Source organism: Numenius arquata, chromosome 4 (genome assembly GCF_964106895.1).
Source record: "Numenius arquata chromosome 4, bNumArq3.hap1.1, whole genome shotgun sequence".
Taxonomy (NCBI): Eukaryota; Metazoa; Chordata; class Aves; order Charadriiformes; family Scolopacidae; genus Numenius; species Numenius arquata.
The window spans coordinates 62,628,414-62,655,963 of NC_133579.1; the positions used below are offsets into that span (position 1 = coordinate 62,628,414).

The 27,550-nt window shown below is 41.8% G+C and overlaps 1 protein-coding gene across 1 annotated transcript in view; it reads right to left on the bottom strand.

Moving 5' to 3' along the window:
- Positions 1-563: 563 nt before the first annotated feature.
- The window catches only part of NEDD9 (neural precursor cell expressed, developmentally down-regulated 9), a 39,175-nt gene continuing 12,188 nt past the window's right edge, over positions 564-27,550 (bottom strand). The window contains exons 2-7 of the mRNA XM_074146475.1: positions 23,447-23,887; positions 7,976-8,077; positions 6,671-6,772; positions 5,004-6,227; positions 4,576-4,665; positions 564-3,177 (exon numbers count right to left, since the gene is read on the bottom strand). Of these exons, the coding sequence (XP_074002576.1) occupies positions 2,668-3,177; positions 4,576-4,665; positions 5,004-6,227; positions 6,671-6,772; positions 7,976-8,077; positions 23,447-23,887 (2,469 nt within the window). The 3' untranslated portion in view covers positions 564-2,667. The remainder of the gene's footprint in view (positions 3,178-4,575; positions 4,666-5,003; positions 6,228-6,670; positions 6,773-7,975; positions 8,078-23,446; positions 23,888-27,550) is intronic.

Genomic DNA, 27,550 nt, shown 5'->3' on the forward strand with positions numbered 1-27,550 from the left:
GCTCTTACCATTGGGCTGGCGGGGAAGCATGGCTACACTGAGCAAAGCTGCTCTTCCAGTTCCTGTGAGGATCACAGCTTCACCAGTAAGTGCTGGAGGGGGGGACAGGCCAGGCCAGAATGGATGGACAGTCACATCTGCGTCCTGCCACCCCACCTTACCATGGGATTGTGTTGAGAGGAGCTACCCTGATCACCTCAAGGACCAGCGCCTGTGCTGGGCTGAGGTGGTTCAGGATGCAGCTCGCACAGCAGGAATGGACACCAGGAATGGGGTGGGAGCATGGCCCTGTGCACTTTAAGACCCTGTTGGCTGTAATTTGGACTTGATGCCTTATGTAGCTGAGCTGCATAAATGCTTCACCTGCTGCTTCTGGACAAGCAGAGAAACTGTCCCTTCCTCTTACACCCTCGAGTTCTCTCCTCACTTCGGTGCAAAGATGGGAAGTGAACTCCTCATTTTAGAATGGCTTTGATAGTATTAGCGAGCAGAGTATTTCCTTTTAATATACTTAGAGGACTCTGAAAACAAGAAAAAATAAAGACCAAGCGTTGCTTTTTCTTATATAAAAAAGCTCGTCATTTAATAATTTTTACATGACTCTCTACAAGATAACAAACTGTAATACAGGCTTGCAGTAAAGGTTCTGCTTTTGAAAGCACAAACTATCAACGTAACCACTAAGCTTCAAAACGCTTTTTCACTTTCTAAGAATATACAGTGGAAAAAAATGGACAAGGAAGTCCAAAAAAAATATAATCCCAAACTCTAGTACAAAACAGGTGCACGTGGATTGCTTTTTGGCAACAGGCTATAGGTTACAATAGCAGAACTGCTCTTTCTGGACGTTATGCCAGAGCCAAGCCCTGCAGCCGATCCTGGGTCCGTTGAGGTTGCGCTGGCTCCCGCTGCCCTTCCAGGAACGTTCCGCACACCCTGGAAGCGACGGGTAGCAAAGAGCGGTCTTCACTCTGAGACAATATACATCAAGGCTGTGAGGTTTTCACACGCTGCTGAAGTGGTTTTGTTATCCAAGACAACAAATCCCATTTCAATAAGGCACATGTTTGGATACAAACTGGGGAAGCGGGAAGTTGGGCAGAAGTGCCTGTTTTCTAGGAGCTACTGTCTCACGGCTGTGTATTTACCAGCAATCTGCTGAGGCAAACACTCAGAACACATCAACGTGGAACTACCTTGAATTATGCAAGGACAGTAGCGTTTCTGCTTTAAAAACACCGAAATCACCTGAATTTACCTGAGCTATTACTCGCTTTGAAGCATGGCTTTTAGGCTGGTGACCACAGGTAAATGGGGTTCTGTGACTTATTTTTAGGGGCTTCATGAAAGGCAATGAAAACAAATAAGCTTATATGTGTTTTGGAGCAGCCAGCATACATGAAATTTCTGAAGAAGTCCACCACTCTGCTAACAATTTTTAAGGATCTGAATTGAAAATTGCTGAGTGGGATTGAGTGTACTTACGGATGGAATGGCCCCATTAAAACAGGTTGGTTTTGGCAACAGTGTAGTGCAGAAGGACCAGCACCCATACGACAGAATTTAGAAAAAAAGTCCAATAGTTGAATGGCAGCCAGAATTGCAATAGGTGCAATTAATTGTCAAGAATATGTCCTAGAAAAATAAGTGCTATTTCTTCGTGAAATTGTGTATGTGCTGAAGAGATGTTTAAGTATCTGTTATTTCCAATTAAGCTGTTTTCTTTCCATACAAATTAAAATTTGTATGTTATTCTCAGCCACTACTCATCTGCAGCCCCAAAGATGAGCCCAGCGGATCCTGGGATGCTCTCGGGATAACTCTGAGTCCATGAACACTAAGGCTTTCGAGCCTGACTGTTAAATTTAATTGCCAAAGCAAGGACATTCAAGGTAAACATGTATGAATTTACATTGCTCGGAATCCATCCATGTTTTGAAATCCCATGTTGCACAGTTACTAGAAACCGCGAAATTTGAATGCCATAAGATACTAAATATATACAATTCTGCCTTCCTCCTTAGAAAGTTCTGTTTCTTATACAACCTAAAAATGCATTTCTCCCAAATGCTGTACGCCTTGCTTGACGTGTTGCTTGTTGCGGTTGCGCACATACGCTAGTCAGAATGATCGAATGCTGTACATAACGAAGTAACATCAAGAGGAGACTTAAATTTCACGCGATTAACCTATAGAAAGTAATTTCTAAGAAGGGAATGGAGTTCTATGAGAACCATTACACTTGCTTCGTGGATTGCTACAAGTAGGTTCCACAACCAAGTCCATGTGCCAAAATCAAGGTGGAATGAAACAAGAAGAGTGCAGCATCCAGTTAACAAATATTCTGAGGAAACGGGCAGTATATACATAAGATAGGCACTGCTTACCCGATGCATAATTTTTAAGGTGCTTAATTGACGTTTTAGGGAATGTAGCAACATATACATATATGCAGTGTATACAAATCTAAATGTGTATTAGAAACATAATACAGAACCACATATATTCCCAAATCCCTGATTTCATTAGATTCTCTAGCGCATAAGAATGTATTTAAAATATTTCATAAAAAATATCTAAAAAAAAAAAAGATAGCATTTACATAAAAATAGCTCCAGTTTGTTTGCTTTTCTGTTTTGCTGCTCACGCATTGGCTTCTGCTGGGTTTCATAAGGATGCCATTTGGACCAGCGAGAGTTTGAACAACTGTGCGTGACGAGACAGCTCCGTCACTCGGTCCACCATCTTCTGCAGGGCCGCTGTGCTGGGGTAATGCACGGCAGCCGCCTTGGTAGCCAGAACAACACTCTTCAGCAGTTCGCACAACTGGTTGCTGGAGTTCATCACTTTGTTGCATATGTCCTGAGTCATCACTTGCCTCGTCAGCATGTCCCCAATGAACACAAGTTTGTGAGCGCTCAAAATGACAAATTTGCTGTGAGCCACAAAGATTCGGGGGGGCTGAGAAGCGTTGACGCAACTGAAGAAGGCATCGATGGCATTTAGGAGGAAGTTGAAGTGAGTCTCACACTGGTCAGAATAGAATAGAAGCAGCTGGCTGTCACGGGAGGTGGCAGTGCTGTTTGCAGTCTGGAGAGCTTGAGGTGGCTTCCATTTGGAGATGTCATTCTCTACTGGCTTTGTGATCTCTTGCTCCAGACGTTGAAACTGGTTGATCTGAAAGGCAAATAAAAAGGCTCTCTTGAAAGAATATCCTCATAAGACATTGTTATGTATTACAGTTTCACCTTATGCTTCAGGACACCCCTGGGTATCCTAGACTGAACTTATGCTACATGAAAAGCAGTATATATGTTTTCTAAGGTCCTTCATTTTGGAGAGTGAGGCGTAATCAAGAGCTTTGGTTACCACAAATCCAAATACACAGAGTTCAGAAGAGGAAAAACTTCTGAAATACTTTATTTGCATTAAAAAAAAACAACCCAGCCCACTCCTGAATTTACAGGCTGTTGCTCATTTGGCATATTCTGAAATCACAAGTGAGAGCGATGGATCCAAGTAGCAATGACTCCTACACAATCTTTAAAAAGCTGCCATGTCTGGGATTTTAAGATGACAAACCTTTAACTCTCATCTCTGCATAGCTTGTACAATTTTCTGCAATATGATATGGCAACAACTTATTGAACAATTAACATGAGGGCAAAGAGACAGCCCTCAATCTTATATGACCTACTTTTTTAGCATTTAAAGTGATGTTAAGCACAGTATTTAAGTTAACGGTATTGATGTTCACTGAACAGAAGTGCAGGCGACACGTGTAGTGTATTCAGTGTGGTCCCAGTGATTAAGACACTGCATTACAGGTCAGGAAAGCCAAGTTCTCAAGCTGGCTTTGTGACTGACCCACTGTGAGACGCTGCAGAAGTCTGTTTCTCCTCTGTGGTGAACTTTTGGAGACAGAGACCGCTTTTTATTATATGTATGCACTGGGCACACCACAGTGGTGCATTGTATAAAAAAAATAATTAGTCTTTTAAATTGAGATGGCTGGAAATTGTTTCCCAGGGAAAGGCTTTTTCCTGCCACAAGAAATGTTGTTCTAAACACTGAGAGCTGTGGCTGTGCTTCCACTCAATTACAAAGTGGCAACAAGGAAATGAACAGGGCAGAGATGCTGATCTTCAGCAGAATAGCTGCTCTGCGGTAAATACTTAAGATTTCTTTGGCATAAGCAATCACCGACAAATATGCACAAGGCCAGGAAGGTGCTAAAATCTTGATGCTCACCATTTCCCATTTGGAGCACGTCCTTGTCCTTTGCGTTGATAAATCCATTAATGGTGGAGCCTGACTGGCACAAATCCCGCTTGGAAAGAAACTAGCCTGGGGCTGCTGATTAGCCAACACCTAGAACCTGCTGTTCCCGTCTTCACCATCTAGCACCTGGGACTTTCCAACTGTGTGTACTGGCACTCATGCACGCCTCACAGCCATGACGCTAGCAGCTGCACACTACTAAGGGAAGGGGCCCTCCTGCTTTATTTAACTAGTACTCTTTATGTGCAAGGAACACTGCATTTCAATATGATTACTGCACCTGAGCGAACATACCTGATGGCGCTCTAGCTCCGTTTTGCTCTGCTTGATGATATTTTCTTTTTCCAGCAGCTCTTTCTGTTGCCTTTCAAATTCTTCTTTCCCCTGTTTTGCATAACATAAAGACACTGGGTTAAATCAAAACCGCTGTTGAGCTAAATGACAACTCATAGGTCAACTAACAGGCTGCTTTGTACTGGCTTTTTCACTGGTAGTGCACCACTAAGAGTACGGAGAAGAAAAGGATAGTGTGGCAGGGCAAAAGGTTATCGCTATTATGTATGCAACAGTCCTATTTGAGAGGAAGTAATCACCCTGGTGAAATTACTCGAGTATTTATTAGTGTGACAATCTGATTGCTACTTCCCTGCAAACAGCTTCTGCAAAACCCACAGATAACTCTTATTTGGCCTTGTGCACAACAAGGTGTTGGGTTTACGTACCTGCAGGTGAACATAATCGTAGTCATCCATCCAGCTCTTTTCTGAGCTCTCACTGGTGGTATTGTGAGGGTGCTGACCTTTACTCAGGAGCGGAGGAAGGGAACTGCAGTGGTTCTGTGCTTTTTCTCCATGATGCTGCATATGGGGATTGTCATATACATAGTCAGGAGCGTTCATGATATTCTCTGGTACATTTTTGAAACGTGAGCTGCTCAGCGCCTGTTTGAAGAGCACCTCTGCGTTGACGCTGATGGTAGTGGTCAGTTGCTTGGCATCGTCTGGGACTGTCCTTGCCACCATAACAAACCGATCCAGGTCATCACACTTGTTCTGCAGCCTGTTGACAGCTAGAACATTCAAAGACCAGTTGTAGCTGCTCAAGTCATGACTGGTTTGGGTGAGGATCTGGTGAGAGTCTTCCAGCCTTTGCACCTCCCTCCTCATTTTGTTAAGGAGGCTGAACTCATGTAGGCAGGAAGCATTGGCTGCTGATCCTTTTGCAAACTGGAGGTACTCTAACAGCGACTGCTCTACCTTATCCACAGCAGTGTGAATTTCATTGATGTGTTTCTCCATATATCCATAAGACCGCCAGTCAGCTGTAATGAAGGCCATGAGGTTATTGACAGCTGTCTCCACCATCTGCTGGAGGCGATAAAGCCTCTCTATAGCAGTGTCTGGATCAAGCATTAGTCTTTTGTCCTGTGCAGTTGATGCTGATAAAGAAGAGTCTTTTGACGTTGTTGAAGATGTGGACATGTTACTCCTTGTGCTTCCTGTGCTGGAGAAAGACAACCTATTTATCCCATCAGTCACATCCTGTAAGCCTTTAGTGTCTTGGGGGACTGGTGGTGGCACATCATATACACCTTCTCTTCCTTCTGGGATGAGATTTTCGCTGAGTCCTGTCTGTTGTCCTGGGAATGCAAGTCCCCTTGGGGTATCATAAACATCTTTTTGAGGTGCAATTTGCTGTCCAAGAAAATGGTTTTGATGATTCATAGGGATGTCATAGACATTCTGTTTCTGTAGCGCTCCATCCGGCAATAAAAGGCTCTCAGGAGGAAATTTATTAAGTTCTTTCCCAGTTGCTTTGGTGATAGGAGGAGGAATATCATATACTCCGTCTGGTCTTACACAGTGGCCCACTGGAAATGAAAAATCCTGCAAATTTTCCCTCAGGCCTGTATCATCACGGCATGCAGACGGAGGCGTAGCATAGACCTGAATCACAGAAAGCAAACCATGAAACCTTTGGCTAGAATAGCAAAATATTTTACATCTTCTATATGACCTATAAAATGCTGGGATGGAAGATCTGCCATTGACTTTCATGGAGTCAGCTACTTACCCTGAGTTTGACTGACTCAGTTTTAATATCTCACTTTTTAACAGTCATCTCGATGCAAATTCTCATAAGCAGTAAAATCCAAAAAGGCAGCGTGCTGCCACAAAGATAATGTAGGTCTAATTATCAATTCACACTCCATAACATCAGTAATTTTGATGCAGTGCATCACTTTACCAGTTTTAACAGTTTAAAAACCTAAGGAAATCTTTAAAGTACTGGATTTCCTTTTCCTTCAGTATCATACATGAACTTGTTTAAACATGTCTTTGGTCAGACATGAAAATACAGGATCTTGTGGAAAGAGGGTAATACTTACCCCTTTGGCAGGTGGTATGTCATAGACTCCTAAAGCTTTTGCTTCTCCCATGGGAACTGGAAGCACAGGCCCCTTAACTGATGTGGGGGGAATGTCATATATCTAAAGAAAGAATAAACTGGTTATAGAACAAGTCATCTCAGGAAAGCTCTGATCTCAGGTGATTTTTCTTGGTTTCTGTGTTTCCTCTCAAACAGCCTGAAGATGATCAGAGTGAGCTCTTCAACCCTGTTTCATATGGCAGAGCTGCTTGGATTTGCCTGGTATTTTTGACTGTTAGGAGGAAATGCACTTTGCTAAGTCCCCTCTGAGCAACCTGTGGACAGCAGGTTAGAGAGATGAAGTCATGGCTGATTTCCATGCCGAGTTAAATCAAGGCCAGTCTATTACAGATGCCTGTTGAGGTGAACCAGGGAGAAGTATATTCATGTGACCAGAACTGATAACAACTTTACTGATAGAGATCAGAGGGGTTGAGGAATAAGCTTGTACTAGTACGCACTAAACTCTCTGAGACTGAGGCTGCCCCTGTCAGCATCAGCTATCTGCTTTTTCAGGAGCAGTGTGAGTTGTCTTACTAGCAGAGAGTACAGCTGTCAGATGTTTCAAGTGTCCCACTTGGTGGCATGTCCTACATTATAGTGGGCTCTGCGTGTGGTCTAGGGCCACTGTCTGAATGTCTCTTAACCCAGACTTCCCAAGAATTGCAGCCATTCCCTGACAGTCTGCTATGTACTACTGAGCTTCGATGTTGTTCCCTGGAGGAGCTGCTCTGTCAAAGAGCCATGGAGAGATGCAGGGTTGATGAATTACAGGTCCTGCAAGCATCCACTCTAGATGTCTGTGGTCTTGAGGACTGAATGCCAAGGGTGTTCCCCAGAACAATGATATATTTCAAGTTCAGTGACGTGGTGCAGTAGATATGTAGTGAAAACAACTCCCTGCATAGTAGCTGTTCATCTAGGCAATAATTTTACCCTTACTGAGTGAATTACTGTCAACTATGCAACAACAAAGTAAGGGGAAAAAATTGTTCCCAGGCAGCTAGTTTATTCTGTTTAGATACACTCTTTGATCAAAACACAGAAAACAAATGGGACTTTTGTGTCTGGTGTGCTGCCAAATCTTAGTCAACATCAAATACAACTTTGAAATACTTCTGCGCTCTGTGAATAAGCCACAGCATCTAATTAAAACATATTTTCTCTCTGAAATGAGAGAACTTGCTTTGCTCGTAAACTTCTGGTAGGAATTCACCACCTTTTGTGCTCTGTCAGTGCTGTTGGCAGTTTTATTGGTACCTACCCCTTGGAGAGGGCGAACAGGAGGGATATCGTAGGTATCCTTCTGGTATTTGGAAGGGAATTCATAAACATAACCTTGTCCTGACCTGACTGGAATTATTACCTGTGGGATAAAAGAAAAAGAGGAAACATAAGTCTCTGAGGATCTTGGCATGTTCTCTGTGTAACTGCACAGGGTATAAACAATCCAGTACTATTAACATTCATGCTTTATGTGGCAATGTTAGTAACGTAAGTCTTCATATAATTCTGAGAGTTGAACACTGCAAAATGACTGTTAGTAGCTACAAACACACCATCTTTTCTTTCCAGACCAGCTGTGACATGGCTGCTTGCTAGTGCTACAGTATCTTCTTTTTGTCAAGCACAGATTCTCCAGCACATCTAAGAAATCTTGGTCCCTTCTTCCCATTGACTGCCCAGTAGCACGGACCACACGAGGTGATGGTTACACCATCCACTCACTGAGATCAGGGCTACACACATGCTGATCCTACCGAGGGGCTGAGTGTCCCCGCTTACTGACAGAGGCTTAAAATACTACGTTCAGGTCCTGGGAGTCCACCCCTTTGCTTGTGTAAATATTTCCCACCTACTCTGGCAGGACACCTTGTGTTACTGCACTCCATAGCACAACATCCCGGATAACTGGGTGTGAGCTGTGGCTTTGGAAATTCTTTACATAGAAAGGCTATGCTTAAACCTTCCAAAGTGGGACATTCAATTTGGCTGTCTCCACTTGGTTTGTCTATATTAGCAGCTAAGAGATAGGAAAAGTTAAGCCATTCTTGAAGTATATAATGCAAGAACAGCCTCTGGGGAAAAAAAAAAAAAAGCTTAGAATTTACATTTTTTGACATTTTCTAAACCATTAACTACTATAATGACTTCAAATAAAATTTGGTGAAAAATAAATGCCTATGTCTTGGACAGCATGTGCATGGCAGAATTTCAGTATAGCGTAGTATAAAAGAAATGTTACTTAACCCCAAGAAAGAGCTGGGTTTATAGTGGAAATGCTGACATCTTAACCTCTGCTGGTGCTATTTAGCTCGAACAAAAAGTATAAAAGCTGTAAACCAAAGGCATAAAATGGCAAATTACATAGGCCTGTACAAGATGTGGCTTTGTACTCAGCTAGGGAGAATTCTGTACCAGAGCTGCCTAACAGTCTCCAGAAATGTATGCAAGACATACAACAGCGTTTCTGCCCAAATGCTCAGTACAAATCCTATAACAGGTTTTGCTGTAAGGAATCCTAGCGGCCTGGCCAGACTTCACAGCGCGTTTTGCTTGACTGAGCTCTGCAGGGAAAGTCCCTGACGCTAACCTGCTACCTCCTCTCTCCTATGTGAACAACCCAGGCTATTCTTCTTTCTACTTGCTGCCCAATCTACTTGCTACTTTCTACTTGCTGCTGCTCTGGGCCCTGTACCACGAAACGACCACTGGATTTTCCCCCTGAGGTGACTGCCATACCAGTACACAGTAGAGGTCTGATTCAATGCGAATATCCCAAGGCAGTGCGCCTGGTAGTGCCAGCCACTGCGCTGACTGCCTGTGCCTTAGGTGAGGGAGGAATATCCGTGCCTGGCAGGTGGGGGGGGCGGGGGGGCAGATGGAAGAAAGCAGTTTTTGCAGCTGCTTTTCCTTGAATTAGCATCAGAGGACAGGAGCTGGAAGCGATAGAGTCTCCGGAGCGCTGTGCCAGTTTGCTGCTCGGGAGAAAACTCCTCGGGCGTGGGGTTAATAGGGCTTACATACATAAGAGGTTTTTAAAAAGAATCTAAATTGAAGTATGGAATTTATGACAGGTCATTCCTCTCCCACAGAGTCACCTACTGCACTGTAAAAGGTGTCTACAGACAAAACTTTTAAGGAAGATCTCCCTTAAATTACTAGAAGCTTCCCATAATGGACCACTCCAGACATTATCCCTCCCAGAATCAAGGACAGATTCTTGATTCTGTTTAGACAAATCCCAGGACACTCACATGCAATACTGGGCTTATTTTGTTTGCCTGAGAAACTTTTCACTTGAATTAACATCGCTTCCTCATGCGTTTTGTGCCAGTGAGGGCTAGTGGGCAGACTACCATAGTTTCCCATATATTTTTTGCAGCCTTTTTTTTTTTTTTCAGTTGGGTGCTGTCAGTCAAATGCTTTCCACTCAAGTTAGGAACAGAAGGATTTGGTTTTAAGCAATATTTACTCAGAGGTTCTTTCCAGGGGCTCCAAAATTACAACCATGGCATTGCTTCAATAATGAGTCACTGGGTGTTTAAAAACGATGGGAGAACAGACAATGCACAGTAAAAACAAGGGGTTGTTTCCTGGGTAGCCCATCTCCATGAACCCTTCTGCTGCTGTGAACACTGAGGCATTAGGTGTTTTCTAATATGCTGGGAAACTGTTTGACCATGCACAGTAAAAATCCCAGACTGATCATGGTGGTCAGCCAGAAGTCCCAAAGCAGCCCTGGAGGCAAGGAGGACTGGTGCGCTGCTGCAGTTCGGCTCTGCTTTACCTGCTGACTGCTGCCCACCTGGACAAGGTGGGAGTCGGGCTGCATCAGGCTCCAAAAAGGAGTACCTGAGCGGCAGGTACTAGTCCCTCAGCCTGCAATTTTTATAAACCCTTGCTCAGTTGTGGTCTATTCCAGAAACTGAAGTCTATTCTAGAACAAGAGCAGGAGTAAAATTTGACCAGGTCTCCTCAAGGCATCAGATGTGTGATGCTTCTTAAGACTCATGCCCATGGAGGCAATGCATGGCACCTCTGCAGAAGCTTTATGACACCTCAGTTCTCCAAGGTTTGCCCAGCACTTCAGAGAAGCGCCTTTACACAGGCTCATCACTAACTGCCCTACCCATCTCATGCTTAAACTTTTTCAGGATACAAGACACCACCACTCTCTCCTTGCTCAGAGAATTAATTTCCATGAGCAAACTCAAAGTCCCAGGCCTCTAATATAAAAAAAGCAGCTGATCCAAGCAGCCCAGGTAATAAGGCATAGAATCACAGAAGGTTGGAAAAGACCTTAAAGATCACCAAGTCCAACTGTAAACCTAGCGCTGCCAAATGCACCATGAAACCATGTTCCTAAGCACACACAAGTAAAATATGAAATGCTGAAAGCACTACAAGGCTGCTGTTTTTATTTACTGTGCTGTGATACAATCCTAAATAACTACACTAAAGCTGGACTGGCCAGATGAAGGAAGCCAGTTTCACCCAGCACTGCAGGACTTTTTTAACCATGTATCTTGGTTACTTTTGCTCTTTCCCAGACTTGACTAATCCAAAGCAGTGGTCAAGCAAGGTCACTCCTTTATTTAGGTGAAACAAATCCCCGCTCTGGGTGCATCCAGATGTTGTCAAAGGAAGTGAGAGGTTAAAACACGAAGTGCCTGATTCTGGATATTCATGAGTACTGCCTGCCTACATAGGTGCCCTCGGACAGAAGACGCCAGGTGCCTGCAGGGCTGTGCTTAGCAGTGCACTCTACTTAAGGTGGCATTTATTTTCCAAATAAAAATGCATCAGAGGCTTTTATATCTGCTCCTTTTCAGGCTTCTGAAGAAGCTATATGAAAGACAGAAAATGAAACCCAGCAACAACCAAGCTTTGTTGATAACATGAAAGACAACTTTTTTCTCCCAGTGACTCAGGTGTATTTTCCTGTGTGGAGGATTATTATCCAGTAACAACATGTTCTGAGTGATTTCATTATAAAATCCTCTACAAATGCTGATCTGGTCTGTACTGAGTACAAGAACATTTCCTGTTGTAGCTACACTCCCCTTCCAACACTTTTCATAAGGCTAAATGTGTCTCTGGACTGCTTGCTCCTAGTCAATCCAGAGCAGAAGCAGCTCATCAACAAAACGTATCTCGAGTGAACATTTTGTAACAGTAATTAAAAGAATGCCCAGGCGACCTGACAAAGGGAAAATGTGAAGCATTTGTTCTGACTCTTACATCCCCAAGACAGGATTTCACACAGAAAGCCAGGACATGTGGTCACAGTGCTGCTTCTGTATGAGGAAGAGGGAGGTAGCTGGGTAGGTGAACTAAGAAAGGTACCAAACCCAGTGTTTTCAGAGATAACGCTTGATTTTGAATATTCAGCCATAAATATATTAAATGAACTTGCTGCTTCTCAATGGGATGCTCAGCCCTTTCAATGCATTGTTGAACCATTTTTTATGGTTTTGAATGTTTGATGGCAATTTACTTTTGAAGATGGACTTCAGCAGGAAGAAGGTGGCTGCAAAGGAAAAGTTCCCTTTCTCCCACTTCTCTAACAGGGATATCAGCCCCATCTGGTACTTAGGAATTTATTTCCTAACAGATGTCATTGAACTTTAGACCTCTTGAGGATTCTTTTTTCATTTACCTCTTCTCTTTTAAGAATGCCTGTGGTCATGCATCTTTAAGTAATCCTGCATTTCAAACCAGCAATTTTCCTTGTTTATGTGTTAAAGGAAATAGATGGTGTTCCCACAAACTATCTAGCCCAACATTCTCAAAACATTGTTAACCACTTAATCCATGCAGAGCAACTAACAGGGACCAGTTTTGGCTTTGGTGAAACATGTAATGAGCCTACTTCAGGCTTTCAGTACTGCAAAACAAAGACAATTGAGCAGAAAGTTTGTTCTGCTCTTGCTGAAGACCATGCTCTTCCAACAGCAATTACTTGGGTCTTTTCCATGCCAATGGCATGTTCCTAACCAAGAAAAAGAGCTGAATATGCATGTACTTTCCAAAATATCCAGTCCTGTGGTTCATTAAATCCCTCTTCCTTAAATATGTGGAAAAAAACACCATTCTATTTCTTCCAGGATTAAAATGGATGTTAGGTTGCAACAGAGAACATTCCTAACAAAGGCAGCAACAAGACAGTTCTTGTGCTTATGGCAGATGCACAACACTGTACTTTACATTGTTTAACAAGGACAAAGAGTGAATAAACCTACTGAAGCCAACAGAATTACTCTGAATTTACAGCAACACTGTGGAAGGCAGAGTTCAGCCTGTTCCCATGAACAGCAATTCCTGATATGCAGACTGATGGGAAACAAGCTTTGCCGAGTTTTACGGGTGAGAGAACTGAAGCAGAGGTGTGCTGCACCTCTGCAACACCTCACCCCAAACCACAGGAGCTGAAAAGGGCTGCTTGCCATTTCCCAGTATGGCCTCTTACCCCCAAGAACCTACTGATGCCTGCTGACTGCTTTTAACATAGATCAGTGCTTTTTGGAGGTGGAAAAGAAGAGGCATGTAGGGTAAATTTTATATATTTAATTTAAATCTGGATAAAAATTGTATTAAAATATATTTCCTGCCATGATGCTCTCTTCTTCACCCCATGGGTAACTCTCAGCAGTTGCTGAGCTAGTGCCATCAACTGCTGCTAATCTCAGCTGTCCATCCTGTATCTATTGAAATCAGCTGTAGCTTACCCTAGGAAGAGTCCTGCCCTGGAGCAGACTGACTGGAGGTGCATAAAATGGGGCTGTTACAAAGCTTGGACGTGGGAAAAAAATGAATCAAAATGTAAGTACAGGAAAATGAGCGTGTTTGTTGTGAAGCATTTCTGTAAGTTTAATACAAAATTCTAGTTGTTGAAATTCTGTTCCTAAGCCTCTTAGGTAGATATATAACAGCTACCTGGGCTCTCTCAGGCTTGTAAGTAGAATGAAATAGCTAAAGAGAATATCGGGAAATTGTAAGAGAAAGAGAGAATTGGGGGGAAAAAAGCCCCTAATCCCTGTTCTCTTGGACTCCTAGTCTTTTGGAAGGCAGTGGCAGGAGCTGTTGAATGATGCTGGATCAGGCAGTGAGCCACCCCTTGGCCCTTCTTTCCGTTTGCTGCATGTACTTAGGAAGTTAGGTGCATCTCCTTAAATGTTTTTTTCCTGGGAAAAGGCCTGTGGCTAAATTGAACTGCAGGAAGGTTGTGTTAAAGAAAACAGTCTCTAAGGTAATCTGGGTATTTGAAATAACCCGGTTAGCTGGGTAAAACTCTCTCCTTTTTACAGAAAGCACATAGTGTTTCCTCTCCTGTCTTTCGCAAGCTGCATCAAGATTTCCAGTGACTGATAACGGATTTTCTGACAGTAATAACTATTGTATCACCTAGTTTCACCTGCTGAAAAAAAAAAAAAGTGAAAATGATTTTATAAAGCAGTAGCCTTGATTTACTTCTTTACTATATACGATGACATACAGTGTGTTTCCCAGCTGTCAGTGAGTAAAGGTTGGGGTGTCATTCTCACATGTGTTAAGGATACTCACTCTGATAAACGTTTGTTTTTCAAAGTTGCTAGCATTATCAAATCATAACACTTTATTTTAATGTAAATCATGTATGAACATTGGGCCACTATAAAATGCTGTAGTAGAGTATTTTCTGCCAAGACTGAACCATTGGAGAGCTTTGGATCAAGGTTCACAAGCTGAGGAGAGGAAGGAAGCCTATAGAAGTATTTATTCTAATGCACCAGGCTTGTAGCTGCACCCATGAGTTGTTTCTAGTGCTATGAGCCCAAAAGTTTCTGCAAGAAAGCAGCAGAAATGACTGTATTTTCTCTCCTGGGCCGAGTGAGTTATCAGCTCTACTGTGTGGCGGAAAGAAACACGGTACCAACACACATGGTGACATTGCCACTTGTCTTTGATTGGGTGAAGATAAGGATACATGACAAATACAACCCTGATACCAAACTGACTTAGGGTTCTTGTGTTGTTCCCATCTTCAAAATACCTGCTTATTTTCTCCTATGCTTTATGTCCATTTGTTGTCTAACACCTCTACCTAAGAAGATCTGATTTTCTGCTCTAACTGTACATGCTCTAAGGGCTAAAGCATGTCCAGATGTCACTGATTCATGGTGTGTTAAATTAAAAATGCATGACTTTGCAGGCTCAGGGATTTAAACATAAACTTTTAAATGTGGCTATGAAGTGCCTCACCAGTAGATACCCAGTCTTAAAAAATGCACCCATGGTATTATAATGCAAATAACAAGTAATGAAAATGGATGTTACATGTTTCTCCTTTTGAGGTTGTATTATTTCAACCAGATTTATGCAAGTTTTGGGTTGTGAGTCTTGAAGATGTAGAGCAGAAGTTGTGAAAATGTAAAATCACAAGCTGGCATTGATTCAAACCCTCAGCTGCTGGTGATACGGGTATAGCCAACTGCTTTGCAATTAGCCTAATGCTGACTTTCCAACTTCTGGTGTGACCTTTTCCATTAACTACCACACAAAAGAAGGTTCATCACACTATTTTTCAGTTTTGTGTTTTTCCTAAATCTAAAGTGCAGGTTTATTGTCTTTCCAAACAACTTCTTTTTTTTTTTTTTTAAATATTCTATGGAGTTACATAAATGACCTAAGCTCCAATTAGCATGAAATGACAGGGCTGTATTAAGTAAGTGTAGTGGAATGGTGCTGACTTGCATCAGCTGTAGCTTTGGATTACAGCATTGAATTTTTTGCTTGCTGCTGGTGCTCACGATCACGCGAAATGCAGATACAAAGATCTACCTCTCTGCAGACCTTACTGAATGAGCAATACAAAGCACAAAAAAGCTCAACAGTTTTGTCACTGACAAGATTTTACTGCTGTTTTTTTCTTTTCTTTCTTTCTTTCCTTTATTGATGCCTTCGTGACCTGGTCCTGCTCTCACTCACACCAACTCTAGGGCTTTCTGCCAGTTTTGTTGCGAGCAACATTTCTGCTTGGTGCTGGCTGGCCTTGAATTGCAAGGCTGACTGGGACAGGGTATTTCCTAGCTTCTGGTGGAGTCATTCTAGCTTACAAAATGTGATTAAAAAAAGTCAAATCAACACTTCTGAGGATGTCCAATACTCTTGCTAGGAGTTTTACCAGTGCCATCCCCGTGACAATTACTCATTTTTAGACAGAACAATTATTCATTTTTAGATAGACAGTGACATCACCATTTCTGCATGTGTTGGCCAAAAGGACTAATGAGCTGACGTGTTACAATACTGGTGATAGAACAGGCATGCACTCTGAAATAAATGTCTGTGGATGGATCTTATGGAGAAACAAAATCCCCAAATTATTGTGTGGTAAGTTCTTCTAGTGGAGAAATAGGTTTATCTGATAAAGCATTCTCTGTAAACCTGTGATTAAATTTGAGCCAGAGTTTTGATTAATGAGAAGCGTGTGGCAAAACTCAGCACCTCAGCATTTTGGTATCTTGCCCATGATAAATATTTAAAGCAGCATTTTGCTTTGGCCATCCCACTCTGTCTAGTCTTCTCATTTTAAAACAGTTGCCACATGAAGAACCAGTTGGCAAACATGCATGTATTTTCTATTCTGGTAATACTATGACTGTCTTGTCTCAATGACAGAAGCCTAAATTTAGGGAAGATAACTAGAGGAGGAGAGGAAATTGGGGGGGAAAAAAAAAAAAAAAGATGAGAAGATGAGGTGCTGGGACGGGTAAGGCAGAAAGCAGTCTTGCTGTTATGAATGACATGAAATCCTAAAGGCACACAAACAATACACCAGTTTGGTTCAGTTCAAACAACTAATTTTAATTCTTTTGAGGAGCTTCATCTTACTTCTATTACTTCTTCCCTCCTGTATTGAATTTCTAGATGGAAAATTAGAGGGTGGAAAGCAGCTTCATTTGGGAATTGTTGAAGTAGGGTATTTCCATGCCTTCCTGTTTCCCTTCCTTTTTCCCTTAAAATATTTTCTTTCTTCCTTTAAGACATTTCTCAGAACAGATCCTTCCCTGGTCACCAGTTTCAGTTTTGGTGAACTGGCATTTCCCAGTGGGCAAAAAAATGGTTGAGATAAAGCATTGTTCCAGGGTTTCAATTCCCCTAGAGTGCTCTCAGAAGTACACGTGGACAGAAAGAATGGAAGTGCCCCTAAATCATTTAGGTTGGGAACTATATTGCTCTGAGATAAGTAGGCAAAGAAAACCTTCCATTAGGAAGAAGCTAATTTGATTTGTACAAGTTCTCTGGCTCAAGCTCCATTCTGTATTCTGGCTCCATTTCTGTACGGGCTTCTCAAGGCAGCTATACAGACAAGTGCTCTATTAACTAGTGTTTAGATTAGCATAGCTTGCTTTGGCATGTTTATTGAAGCTATAGACACCTTTTAAACAAATATAAACTCCATCCTTAATTGTCTGTTGCATCTGTATGATAATTATACCAGACCTCAGTCAGAACTGATTGTCCATATAAAAAATTTGTGATGGTAAGACCCAATGGGAATATGTTAGTGTCTTTTAAGGATTAGGGATGGACTGTCTTATGGAAGGTTTCTGTCTCCTAAGAACTTAACTACGTTAATTTCACTTTGATTCCGTTCTACCATTTTTTGTGGGGGAGAAAGCTTAATTTAATTATTTAAAAAAAAAAAACAATCAAACATGCAATATTACCACTGCTATTTAAGAAAGAAAAATGGAAATGTTTCATGCCAGATAGGTAGAATGCTGATATTCTGATGTTAATTAGTCTTCCTCTAAAACAAAACATGTACAAAAATCATTGAATGCCTGCAAAGCTTTTAGATTTCAATAAAACTATGTTTTCTGACTGTCAGCAACCCATCTTCATCTATGAATTTGCTATCTCCAGAAACCCCACTTCCTCCTTATGATGAGATTCGCTCCTTGAATAATCAGTTTTCCACTCACATTTTTGTAGAATGCTCCACTGCTGTGCTTGGGTTTTAGTACTTACAGGGAAATCAAGATTACCCAAACTTAGTGTTTGGTTAGTGTGTTATTACATAGATGTAACCAAAGATCCAGTTAGGTTTCTAACCACCGAGAAAGAGCCCATAAGCTTGCATTTTTCTTTTTATTATTATTCTATTTTTAGCTAAGGTTTCATCCTGCACTTGTGCCTGTGCAGGCAGATTTGTGTCCCTGAGGATCTCAGTTTTTGGATGAGACTGCAGGACTGGCCTTTTTTCTGATACTACGGGGAAAAAATGCACGCTTCTGGTCTACAAATAGAACTGATTAAAAAGAGCCCTGCACTTAGGGAGAAACAGGGAGTAGTGTTGAGCTCATACATTTGCTCAGCCTAATAAAATGCAGGTTTTTTTCTTAAAAGGCTTTTCTTCAAATCACATCAGTGACGAACTACTGCTTACTCGGACTTGTGGATGAGGGTTTCTTGAGTCGGTGGTTTTCATGGACACTGCTGAGGCTAGACTAACTGCACAGAGTTTTGATCAGTAAAATGGCTTTTCTCCATCTAATGTCACATAGAAAGTTACACGTAAACTCTCGAGTCCAAGGAAAAGGCTGTGTGCTGGTTTTACCATTGAGATTGCATTTAATTTGAGAGAATTTCATCCTTTAGAGTGCACTTTGTGAAACAGAGCACTGAGTGTTGAGGTATGTGTTACCATTCCTGCTGCAGTCAGCAAATTTGCTGTGTTCAGCACTTCTAACACTGAAGCAATATTTTGTTACGAGGGATATAAATCCCCAAAGTAGAATTTGTAATGTGAAAGCAGAAGAAAAGAGGGACTATAAGATGACTGTTTGGGCCATTTAAGTAAACTATATCACAGGAAGCCACAGTATTTCAGACTTGAGGGTAAATGGGGACATTATTCTGTCTTGGAACGTAAATACATTTTGCCAACAAACTACAAAATACTAGATATGCTCCTGTTCTTGCTGATGACAAAATATATCTGCCACACAACTCTTTTTATGCTTAATGTTTACGTCTCTTCTTACTTCATCAATGTGAAAATAGGCAAGAAAAAAGATGATAATGTAAAGACAGGCTTATTTCTGGAACAAGCATTATATGTGGCCATTTGTTTCCTCGCAGCTAAGACAGTACTTGTTTAATTGGAAGGAAAAACATCATGATGTGGCTAACTGGCTTCTGCTGCTGAAGTCTGTGCCAGAACTGTCAGGGTGGTGCTTCTTGTGGGGTGGTGTTTCCACTTTCTCATTGATTCAACCAACCTGACTCTAACATAAATAAAGACTAGGGAACAAGGTCGGTTCCCTTAGCCATGGTCTACCTTAAAAGTCCTTCTGAAGGCAGCGAACTCTTGAAAAAGGTGGAGGTTGCAGGATAGCAGGGTGTGAAACCCTTGATATGTCAAGGGCATGTTTATACTTGGAAATAGGCCAGGGATGTTTGGGTGTGAATGCGAGTTCCTTTCCTGTTCTGCTTTATCCATTTTTAAAAGGTGGATAAATCTGAGTGTTTCCTGAACTGTAAAGTTCTAGTTCAAACAGACCAGCAAACAAAAAAACTGATGTGTTCCAAGTTGGCATTAATCTCTATTTGCCTGAGTTAGTCCATGCCTTGTGGGAGGTGTAGTTCAGTAATAATCCCTGCAGTGCAGCCTCTTCCCTGGTCGAACAGCTGTGGTGCATCAACCTCATATTCTGCTCTGTGCTGATTTTCCTTGATCAAAAAGACTCCTGAAACCTACTGATTCCTACAGAAAGCCTTCAGAATTTGTCAGAACTGTTTTCCAACAAGGAAATGTTTCCCTTATATTTTTTGGCTAATGCTATTTTCAGTACGGCAGGGACAGCACAACAGACCAGTTATGGGAAACACTGAACCAGAAAAAGTGTGTTTAAATTATGGTGGTGATTTTTTTTTTTTTTTATTTAGCTCTCCCTAGTTTAAAGCTCATGTGTGAACTGATGATTAATCACAGATGCAAAGGAGACTTTGTGCTTTGACAGCACCTTTCCCAAAGGATGTTCCCAAAGCAGTCAGTACAGAATGAGTTCCTTCATAATTACCCCACATATTTTGCAGATGAGATTGCTAAGGTGCAAAAACACCACTCAAGACTACACAGAAGTCTGTGGCAAGGATAAAACCCAGGTTTCCTCAATGTAAGATTTGTCTGAAAGTTCCTTCTCTTTGCTGGTTGCAGCAAGAGAGTAAACTTGAAGGCAGAGCACAGAAAGAAGGAACAAATAAAGATGCAGCTTTTGTATCTTTATGCTCCCTGGACATTCTTCACACTTAGGTCACACATTTTGTGACTAAACTTGCAGCACAGCAAGCTTCGGACTAAGAAAGGCTAATTTTAAACCATCCCTCATTATCTCTGTCACTTGTATGGTGAGTTTTAGAAGGTGCTATATTTATTTGGTAGAAGGAGGCGATACACCTCTGTTAGCAACTAGCTTGGCCAGAATGAATTCCGCATTATAATTACCTGCCTCAGGACTCCTTTTTAACTTGCTTTGCCTTTCTGGCTAATGAGATGTGTTACCTCAGCACAGCTCTGTAACATGCCCGCTGTTGATTTACAGTTGCTTGAGGCTAGACAATTCCTGCCTGACAGCAGTTCCTAAGCTTTGCCTGTAAAACTTGTATGGCAGCCAAACCACACGTTTGCACAGAGAAAACATGCCCAGAAACGGATAGGATAGAAACTGCTGCTGGTCCTGCTTAGAGTCGTGTCTAGAAGACATGGTCTTCTCTAGCTACTGCTATGGGAAGGGAGAAGGCTTACATATAGGACGACCACACAGCAAAACCCTCCAACGTCCTCAAAACTGCCAAAATGCCCAGCTTGCTAACCAGCTGTTTCAGCTGCTGGAAGAAGGCAGAGTGGCTCACTTAAGCCATTGGGGCAGGTGTCACGTCTGAGAAAAGAGATTCATAGTTTTGGAAGTCAAAGCAAAGATTCCCAAAATCAAGTCTTCGATATTTCCAGCTTTCCTTAATACTAAGGACTGTTTTTACTGATCCCTAAAAGAGGAGGGAGGAGGATTTGGAGGACAGTTTCCTCAGACAAAGGAGAGAACTGCTAAAGTGCTTCCCCTTAATTATGTTTTTCTTTCCCAAAGGCATTATCAAATAGTTGCAGCTGTAGCAGTAAAAATCAATTTTGGCAAGGTTAGGATGATAAAGAAGGGAGTAGTTTTACCTCAGACTCTTCTGTTACTAATAACCCTACAGTACTCTCTTGTCTATTATCGTGTCAATCCCATTGGGATCTTTTTAGGGTAGAACTGGGCAATTCCAAGGGACCAGAGACATGTCTGCCTCTGATCAAAGCAGGACAGTGCCATAAGGTTTGCCATCCAGCAAGCCAGCCACTAATACACAGTGAATACTGAGTCTCAGGGCTTTTATGCTAAATAAATTTCAAGTCAGGATTAAAGTGATTCTGTCCTAAGTAATAAGGATTGGTTAGTGCTGAGAAGGTTGGTAGCTACTTTGCTGAGGGTAAAATGCTTTATAAATGTGCATGTTTAGTTTATTCTACAGTTGGCAGCATAGCCATTGATCTTAACGCAGCATAGCTGACCTTTCGTAGGTTGCAAGGAATTAAATGAAGCAAGTTATAAGTCAGCCTAATAAATGGCCTTAATTTTCTAAAGAAGGTGACCTGAATTCAGAAAAATGCATAATCAAACTTGCTGAAAAATTTCTAGGCAGAAACTTAGAGAAAACGGGTGCCTCTGGTTTTTGCATCTCATCAATAAGCTCGCACTTAACTGAAATCTTTGTTTTAAATTTTTCAGTGTAACTAGAGTTTTAACATACTCCTTGTAGCAACCAGGTTTATGCAGAATGTCCTTTTACTTTCAGTGGAGTTGGAGGGGGTGTGGGGAGGGAGAAGAGACTTTGCATACTATTGGAGAAATTTTCTCCTTTCAGGCTTACACTGTGCAGAGCACAAACACACACATTATGCTAAGTAAATTATGCTAATGGTCATTTAGGCAGGTCAGGTCCTACAATTAAAGTACATAGCACTTATTCTGACCTAGTATCTTGGGCTTTCCAACAGCCTTCAGCGCAGCTCTGCAGTGTGGTGCATCTCCTGTGGCTCGAGCCAGATAGCTGAGGCATCTCTGCGTGGCGCTGTAATGTTTCATGCAGACATATACTAAAATGTGACTTCCTCTGTGCTGTCACATCAATCGGCTATTTATCAGGTGTTCACTAACTGCCTTGGAGGGTATCTAAATGCTACTGTGGAAAGGTAAACTGTACTGCCCCTGAAAAGTTCACTCTATGTAGAGTATAGGGAAAGGAGAAAAGGAGAGAAAAGATGGGAGATTTCTCAAGAAAACCCACATAATTGCTCCAACAAAGATCCTATCTCTACTTGTGCAGCAAGTGCAATTTTCTCATTTTATCATTCTGCACACCCTACAAAGCATAATTGTGGAAAAGCTGAGCAAACCAACCTCTTTATAACTTGACTTGGAATGATTTCACAGATCTTTTGCTCAGAAGGAAAAAAAAAAAAATCCACTTATTCTTATGAAGGAAAATGAAATTATAACAAGGAAATAAAAGCATTAGAAGATGACTTCCAAAGCCTGATATGAAAAAGGCTGAGTTGGGGGTGAGGCGGGGAAAAAGCCTGAAACAGACCGTCTTGCCAATCTAAATTAGGAGATGAAACTTTAAAAGTCAGGAACTTCCTGACAGAAACATCATCTGCTCACATAACTTGGATATAAATACTATGCTCTAAGCTCTAAAGATAAGGTGGATGCTAATAGCTGGAGCTGTTGAGCTGGGAATGGAGGGACCGTAGGAACTTCTTTTTGGCCTCACAATAAGGGGTCTGGAAGGCCAGGATAATCTACTTCCTACTTCAGGTACCTTTCCTAACTCTTTTTAGCCACCAAGGCACTGTGTGCCACCAGGGTAGCTGGCAGGTACCCTGTGAAAGCAAAATAAGGGAGTAAAAGGAGATGGGAAGAGCCTGAGAGCGACAGTAGGAATATGGGGGACCCACATAACACAATTCCTCTCACTGGAGCTTTGGGAGCTCTAAGCTGCTGCAACAATGGCTGCACCATGGAGCTGTTGCAGCTCCTACTTTCAATCAAGAAATTTAGCTGTAGATAAACATCAAGTGCACTCTTATAAACTTTAGGTTCAGTATCAAAACATCCCTTATTATCATCATCATCTTGTTCTCTCACTCTTCCAAATATGGCCCTTGTCTCATCAATCATTGCTTTCTCTTTGTAGTTCAGACCCATTGGGACTTCTGCTGCAAGGCAGTACATGATTTTTAATTAAACAAAAATTACTTGGGCAGATGATGTAACTGTTCATTAATTTGTGGGAGAGTTAATCTTACCACAGCAGCTCTCTTTTGAGCATATAATGCAAGACTGCCATAGGCCAGATGTGCTTCAGCCTCCCTGGGGAGCCTGTGAGGACACGAGATCACATACTTCCCTGCACCTTTAGCAGCTGTATCTCAGTTACGAATTAAGCAAGCTGTTAAGAACCAGACATTTCTTTTCCTCCCACAGCAGTAAACTTACTGCTGTAACTTTATATAGTTAAGATACAGGAAGTATATATCTATATATATAGTCCACAGGCTATCACTAGACATTAACCACTTCATTGGTGGTCAACACAAGTGACCTGCCTGGGAGCTATGACATGAAAGCAAAAAGGCACGCACCTTGTTAGTCAAAGCTGAACCGTCAATACATCTCTGCATGGAGGGTGGCACCTGGTAAATATCTTGTCCCACTAGACCGTGACCAGTGGGTATTTGGTAAATTCCCTGATTCAGATGGGAAGGTGGCACTTGGTAGACAGGGTCTCGTGCTGAGGCATGTGAGCTTGGCACTTGGTAGATCTTTTGCTGGTTGAAGGACTGATGCATCAATCCTGAATTGGACATATCTTGGCCAGGAGGACTGTCCTGTACCACTGGACCTATCAGGAGTTTCACACGGTTGCCTGGAACAATGCCTTGCCGGCCGTGTAAGGAGCAGAGCCACCATCCTTCAAGACCTTCAGTATTCTGTTCTATCACCGTCAAAATGTCTCCTTTGCGGAAGGCCAACTCTTCTGCACATTCAGGGACATTATCATACAGGGCTCTTGCCATAAGATTCTGTGGAGAAAGAAGGGCAAGAGAAACAAATGAACAATCAAGCTAGAATTTTTCTAAAACTTCAAGAACATTCTAGATGGAAGGAAGTAAGAACTGAATTTTAAAAAGAAGCATGAAGGAAATTAAAATAACACAGGAAATATTGCAGCACAGGATTCCTCTGTCCCAGTTTGGAGAAATGAGAGGCTGATGCATTAGCAGCAATGCTAGTGAGAACTTTTCTAATAATACTAGGTCAGATAGAAGCTCTTTATATGATCTGTTCATCTGGACAGATGTCAGGAGAGTTCTGTTCTTGGCACTGAGATGCTTTTTCTGTGACTGGGGACTTGTACCTTAATCTTTTGATGTTGATTTCCCTCTTAATGTGCTCTGTGTACTGCTACAGCTAGCTAGCTGATATTTGAAATGAAACTTGAACAAGACTCTTAGGGGCATAATCCAGGGCAGTTGTTTCCAAACACTTTTACATTTGCAGTGTCCCAAAAGACTTTCCAGTAGAGGTGCAGATCCCTTTAGTGTAAAGACAGAGGGCTGGCTTTTCTTAGCTGCCGCCTGCAGGCTCCTTAAAGGCAGGGATCTGTAGACCACCTGGTGAGAAAAACTGGCCTAAAACACAAATTGACAAAACGTCACATTTTTTAAACTATGATCTTCACGTTGGTATGTAGCTCTGCCTTCTCATTCTATCTGTAAACTTCCTCAGTGGCACAGTGCAACATAGCACTAGCTTATTGACTAAAAAGGTTCCTCCCCGTTTCCTCAAAACCACTATCACCAACAAAACAGGGTGTATGAGATCAGTTTTCTCTGAATAGGGAATCAGGTTACAAATGTATGAGAACGCTGGCTTTCATTTTCATCAGCTTAATTTATACTGACCTCGCTAATGATGCTTCGGTTTGGAAAAGCAGGACTGACATTTTGAACTCCCATGTAAAGAGTAGCACTAAGGCCCATCATTCTCTCTGATGTACATCTACCCAGCTCATCAGCCAACAATATTAAGAAATGCTAACAGAGATAAAGCAAGCAGGCAACAATCCTGTCCATGCCTTGGCAGAACTGTAAAACTATTCTTTAGCACGGTCAAAAACAGTGGTCTCTTCGTAAGCACTACGTCTATGCTCTTGTCGCGTTGACCTGGCTGCTCAGCTGAGCCCAAGGAGCTCTGAAAAGATCCTGTTTAGTCTGAATATTCAAATTAATCTACATTTCTTTCTAATGAGTCTTTCACAGGCGAATCTATGAATGTGATAGCTCAGCCTGTGCAACTGACTATTTAAAGTAGACTTTTGCAGACAATGTTGTTTAAAGAAGGAGGAAGATGGGGTGGGGGGGAGGGCACAAAACAAGCAGGTAATCATGATAAATGCTTATTCTTCTATACTTGGTGATCAAAGGTATTTGAAAAGTCTGATTAGCTTCTACAGCAAAGCAATTCTCAGAGCAAAGCTGGAATGGCGGTAGAATTAGAGCAGATAAAAATTCCCATGTGATTTTTTTTTTTTTTTTTTTCCCCCAGTTGCTCATTATCTCTGTCCCAGTGACCTTCTCACCACCTGGCGTGCAGCGTGTTAACTGGATGTGCTTCAAGAACTTCTTTGCTGCAAATAGCTTCAGATTCTCATTGTCAGTGTTAACTCAGGCACCAGCATGTGAATTATACTAATTGGTTGCCGCTTGTTTCACAGCAATTTCCCCTAGGCCTTACAAATAGCCCAGAGCCATGCCACCACCATCAGTCACCGATGGAGCAGTGAAGCAAGCAAAATATTCCTCCAAATAAGCACTGGGACCAGAAACACTAACCCTGTTGCTTGTTGCCAGCAATATAGGCACTGTTCCTGCTAAGCAAACCTTCCGCGTTTTGAGTATTTCCCTGACTTCATTCTTCCTTCACAGGATTTCTTAATATGAGCTTCAAGAACAGTGTCACGTTGCTTTCATTAGTCAGCTGAGTCAGTCTTGAGAAAAATGAAACTGTCACCACAGAAGGTCATCAGGAAAACTTTTGAAAACCACAGAGGTACCCCTAACCTGCTTTTGATCAAAGTGGTAGTCTCTACTTTTCCACACACAGAAAGAACTCCTGATCAAAGACATCCCCCAACACTTCTGGGCTTTATCTCGATTGATTTGACAAATTCTAATAGCTTTTAGATACTGTGGGCATCATAGCTCACATCTCTCAACACTCACTCTCATTGGTCTCATCAGCTGGGGAGGGTTGCTGGGAATTAACTGGACTTGCTCTCGGAGGCATGGTTCTGTCACTCATCTGTCTGTGAAACAGGCACCAAAGAAGCACTAACATCTGATATGAGAAGGCAGAGGTACAGCAGTGACCTTCTATCACTGAGTGCTAAAAAAACCCTCGTCTATTTCCTAAACAAATTGGCAGTAGTTCAGTTAATGAGTGCTTCTCCACAACTAATCGTTGACTGGAAGGATTCAGTTCAGCTTTTGTAACCTCAAGCCTTGCTAGTAACATTGGGATGTTTGGAAGTTGAAGCCAGGGTCAGGTCCCCACTGTGTTAACACTCTGTACAGGCAAAACAAAAAATCCCGTTTGTTCTCAAGAAGCTTAAATTCCTCTTAACCTTGGACTCTTGAGTGCAGTAGAAAGCATCTTCTGTAAAAATCACATTTAAAAAAGGAAGTTTTTCAGGCTTCTGTTAAATAAAGTGCTACCCCAGTCATCAGCAGGTCAAAGAGAAAGGGAGCCTGACCCTAATGACTGCTGCCTGGGGATTTCAGCTGGAACATGCTGCAGGAAAAGGCTCAGCAGACTTCACTGATGCCTTGTGTCAGAAACTGTCTAAAAGAACTAAAACTGAAATGGATACTCTCTAGATTAAATGCAGATTACAGTGCCCATGGTCCAAACTTCCTATATTGGTTGAGACAAAAATAAAGCTTTCAAGCACTCTCAAGGTAAAGTGAACTGGGATTTGAAAATTCTATCTGAATTTTTCATTAATGCCAGCTGCAAGTCTATTAGATAGACCCTGGAAAGGAGTAATTCATATTCTCTGCACACCTTAGATTTTTCTCTCTTTTGTGTCCAGGATGCATGTCCTAGTAAAATCTGACTAAAAGCAAAAGATGCTGCTCTGAAAGCTGCCAGCTGTTCCACTTGGACAACCTGAGGCAAAAAAAATAAGACTCTGTAAACTATTTGTCTTCTCAGATGCTGAAGGGATTATAGGCTATAAATGAGGTCTATTACAGAACAGGTAAAGGTGTCTCCTCTCTCCTTAACCAACCGCAAATGACAGTTAACATGCCTGCAGCTGAATAAAGATGCATGAAAATACTTTGAAAAACATGATCTGTTTTGGTTGACCTTCCCTGCAGCTGTTGAGAGATATTAGTTGTTTAGCTTAAATAAGTAAGTTTTAATTAGAATAAATTACTTAGGGTTATAATATGGTGTGATTTATGCTTTTTGCTTAGCTTCACTTAGCATGAGTAGCTAGATTTGCTGAAGCCTTTAGGTTGCAATAGACTGAATTTTCTTAGTAACTTTCCTAGCAGCTGGTACAGTGCTGTGTTTAGTATTTTAGTATAAGAAAAATGTTGATAATACACTGATGTTTTTGTAGTGTTTTCCCTAAGTCTGGGATTTTTCAGTTCCCCATGTTCTGCCAGTGAGCACAG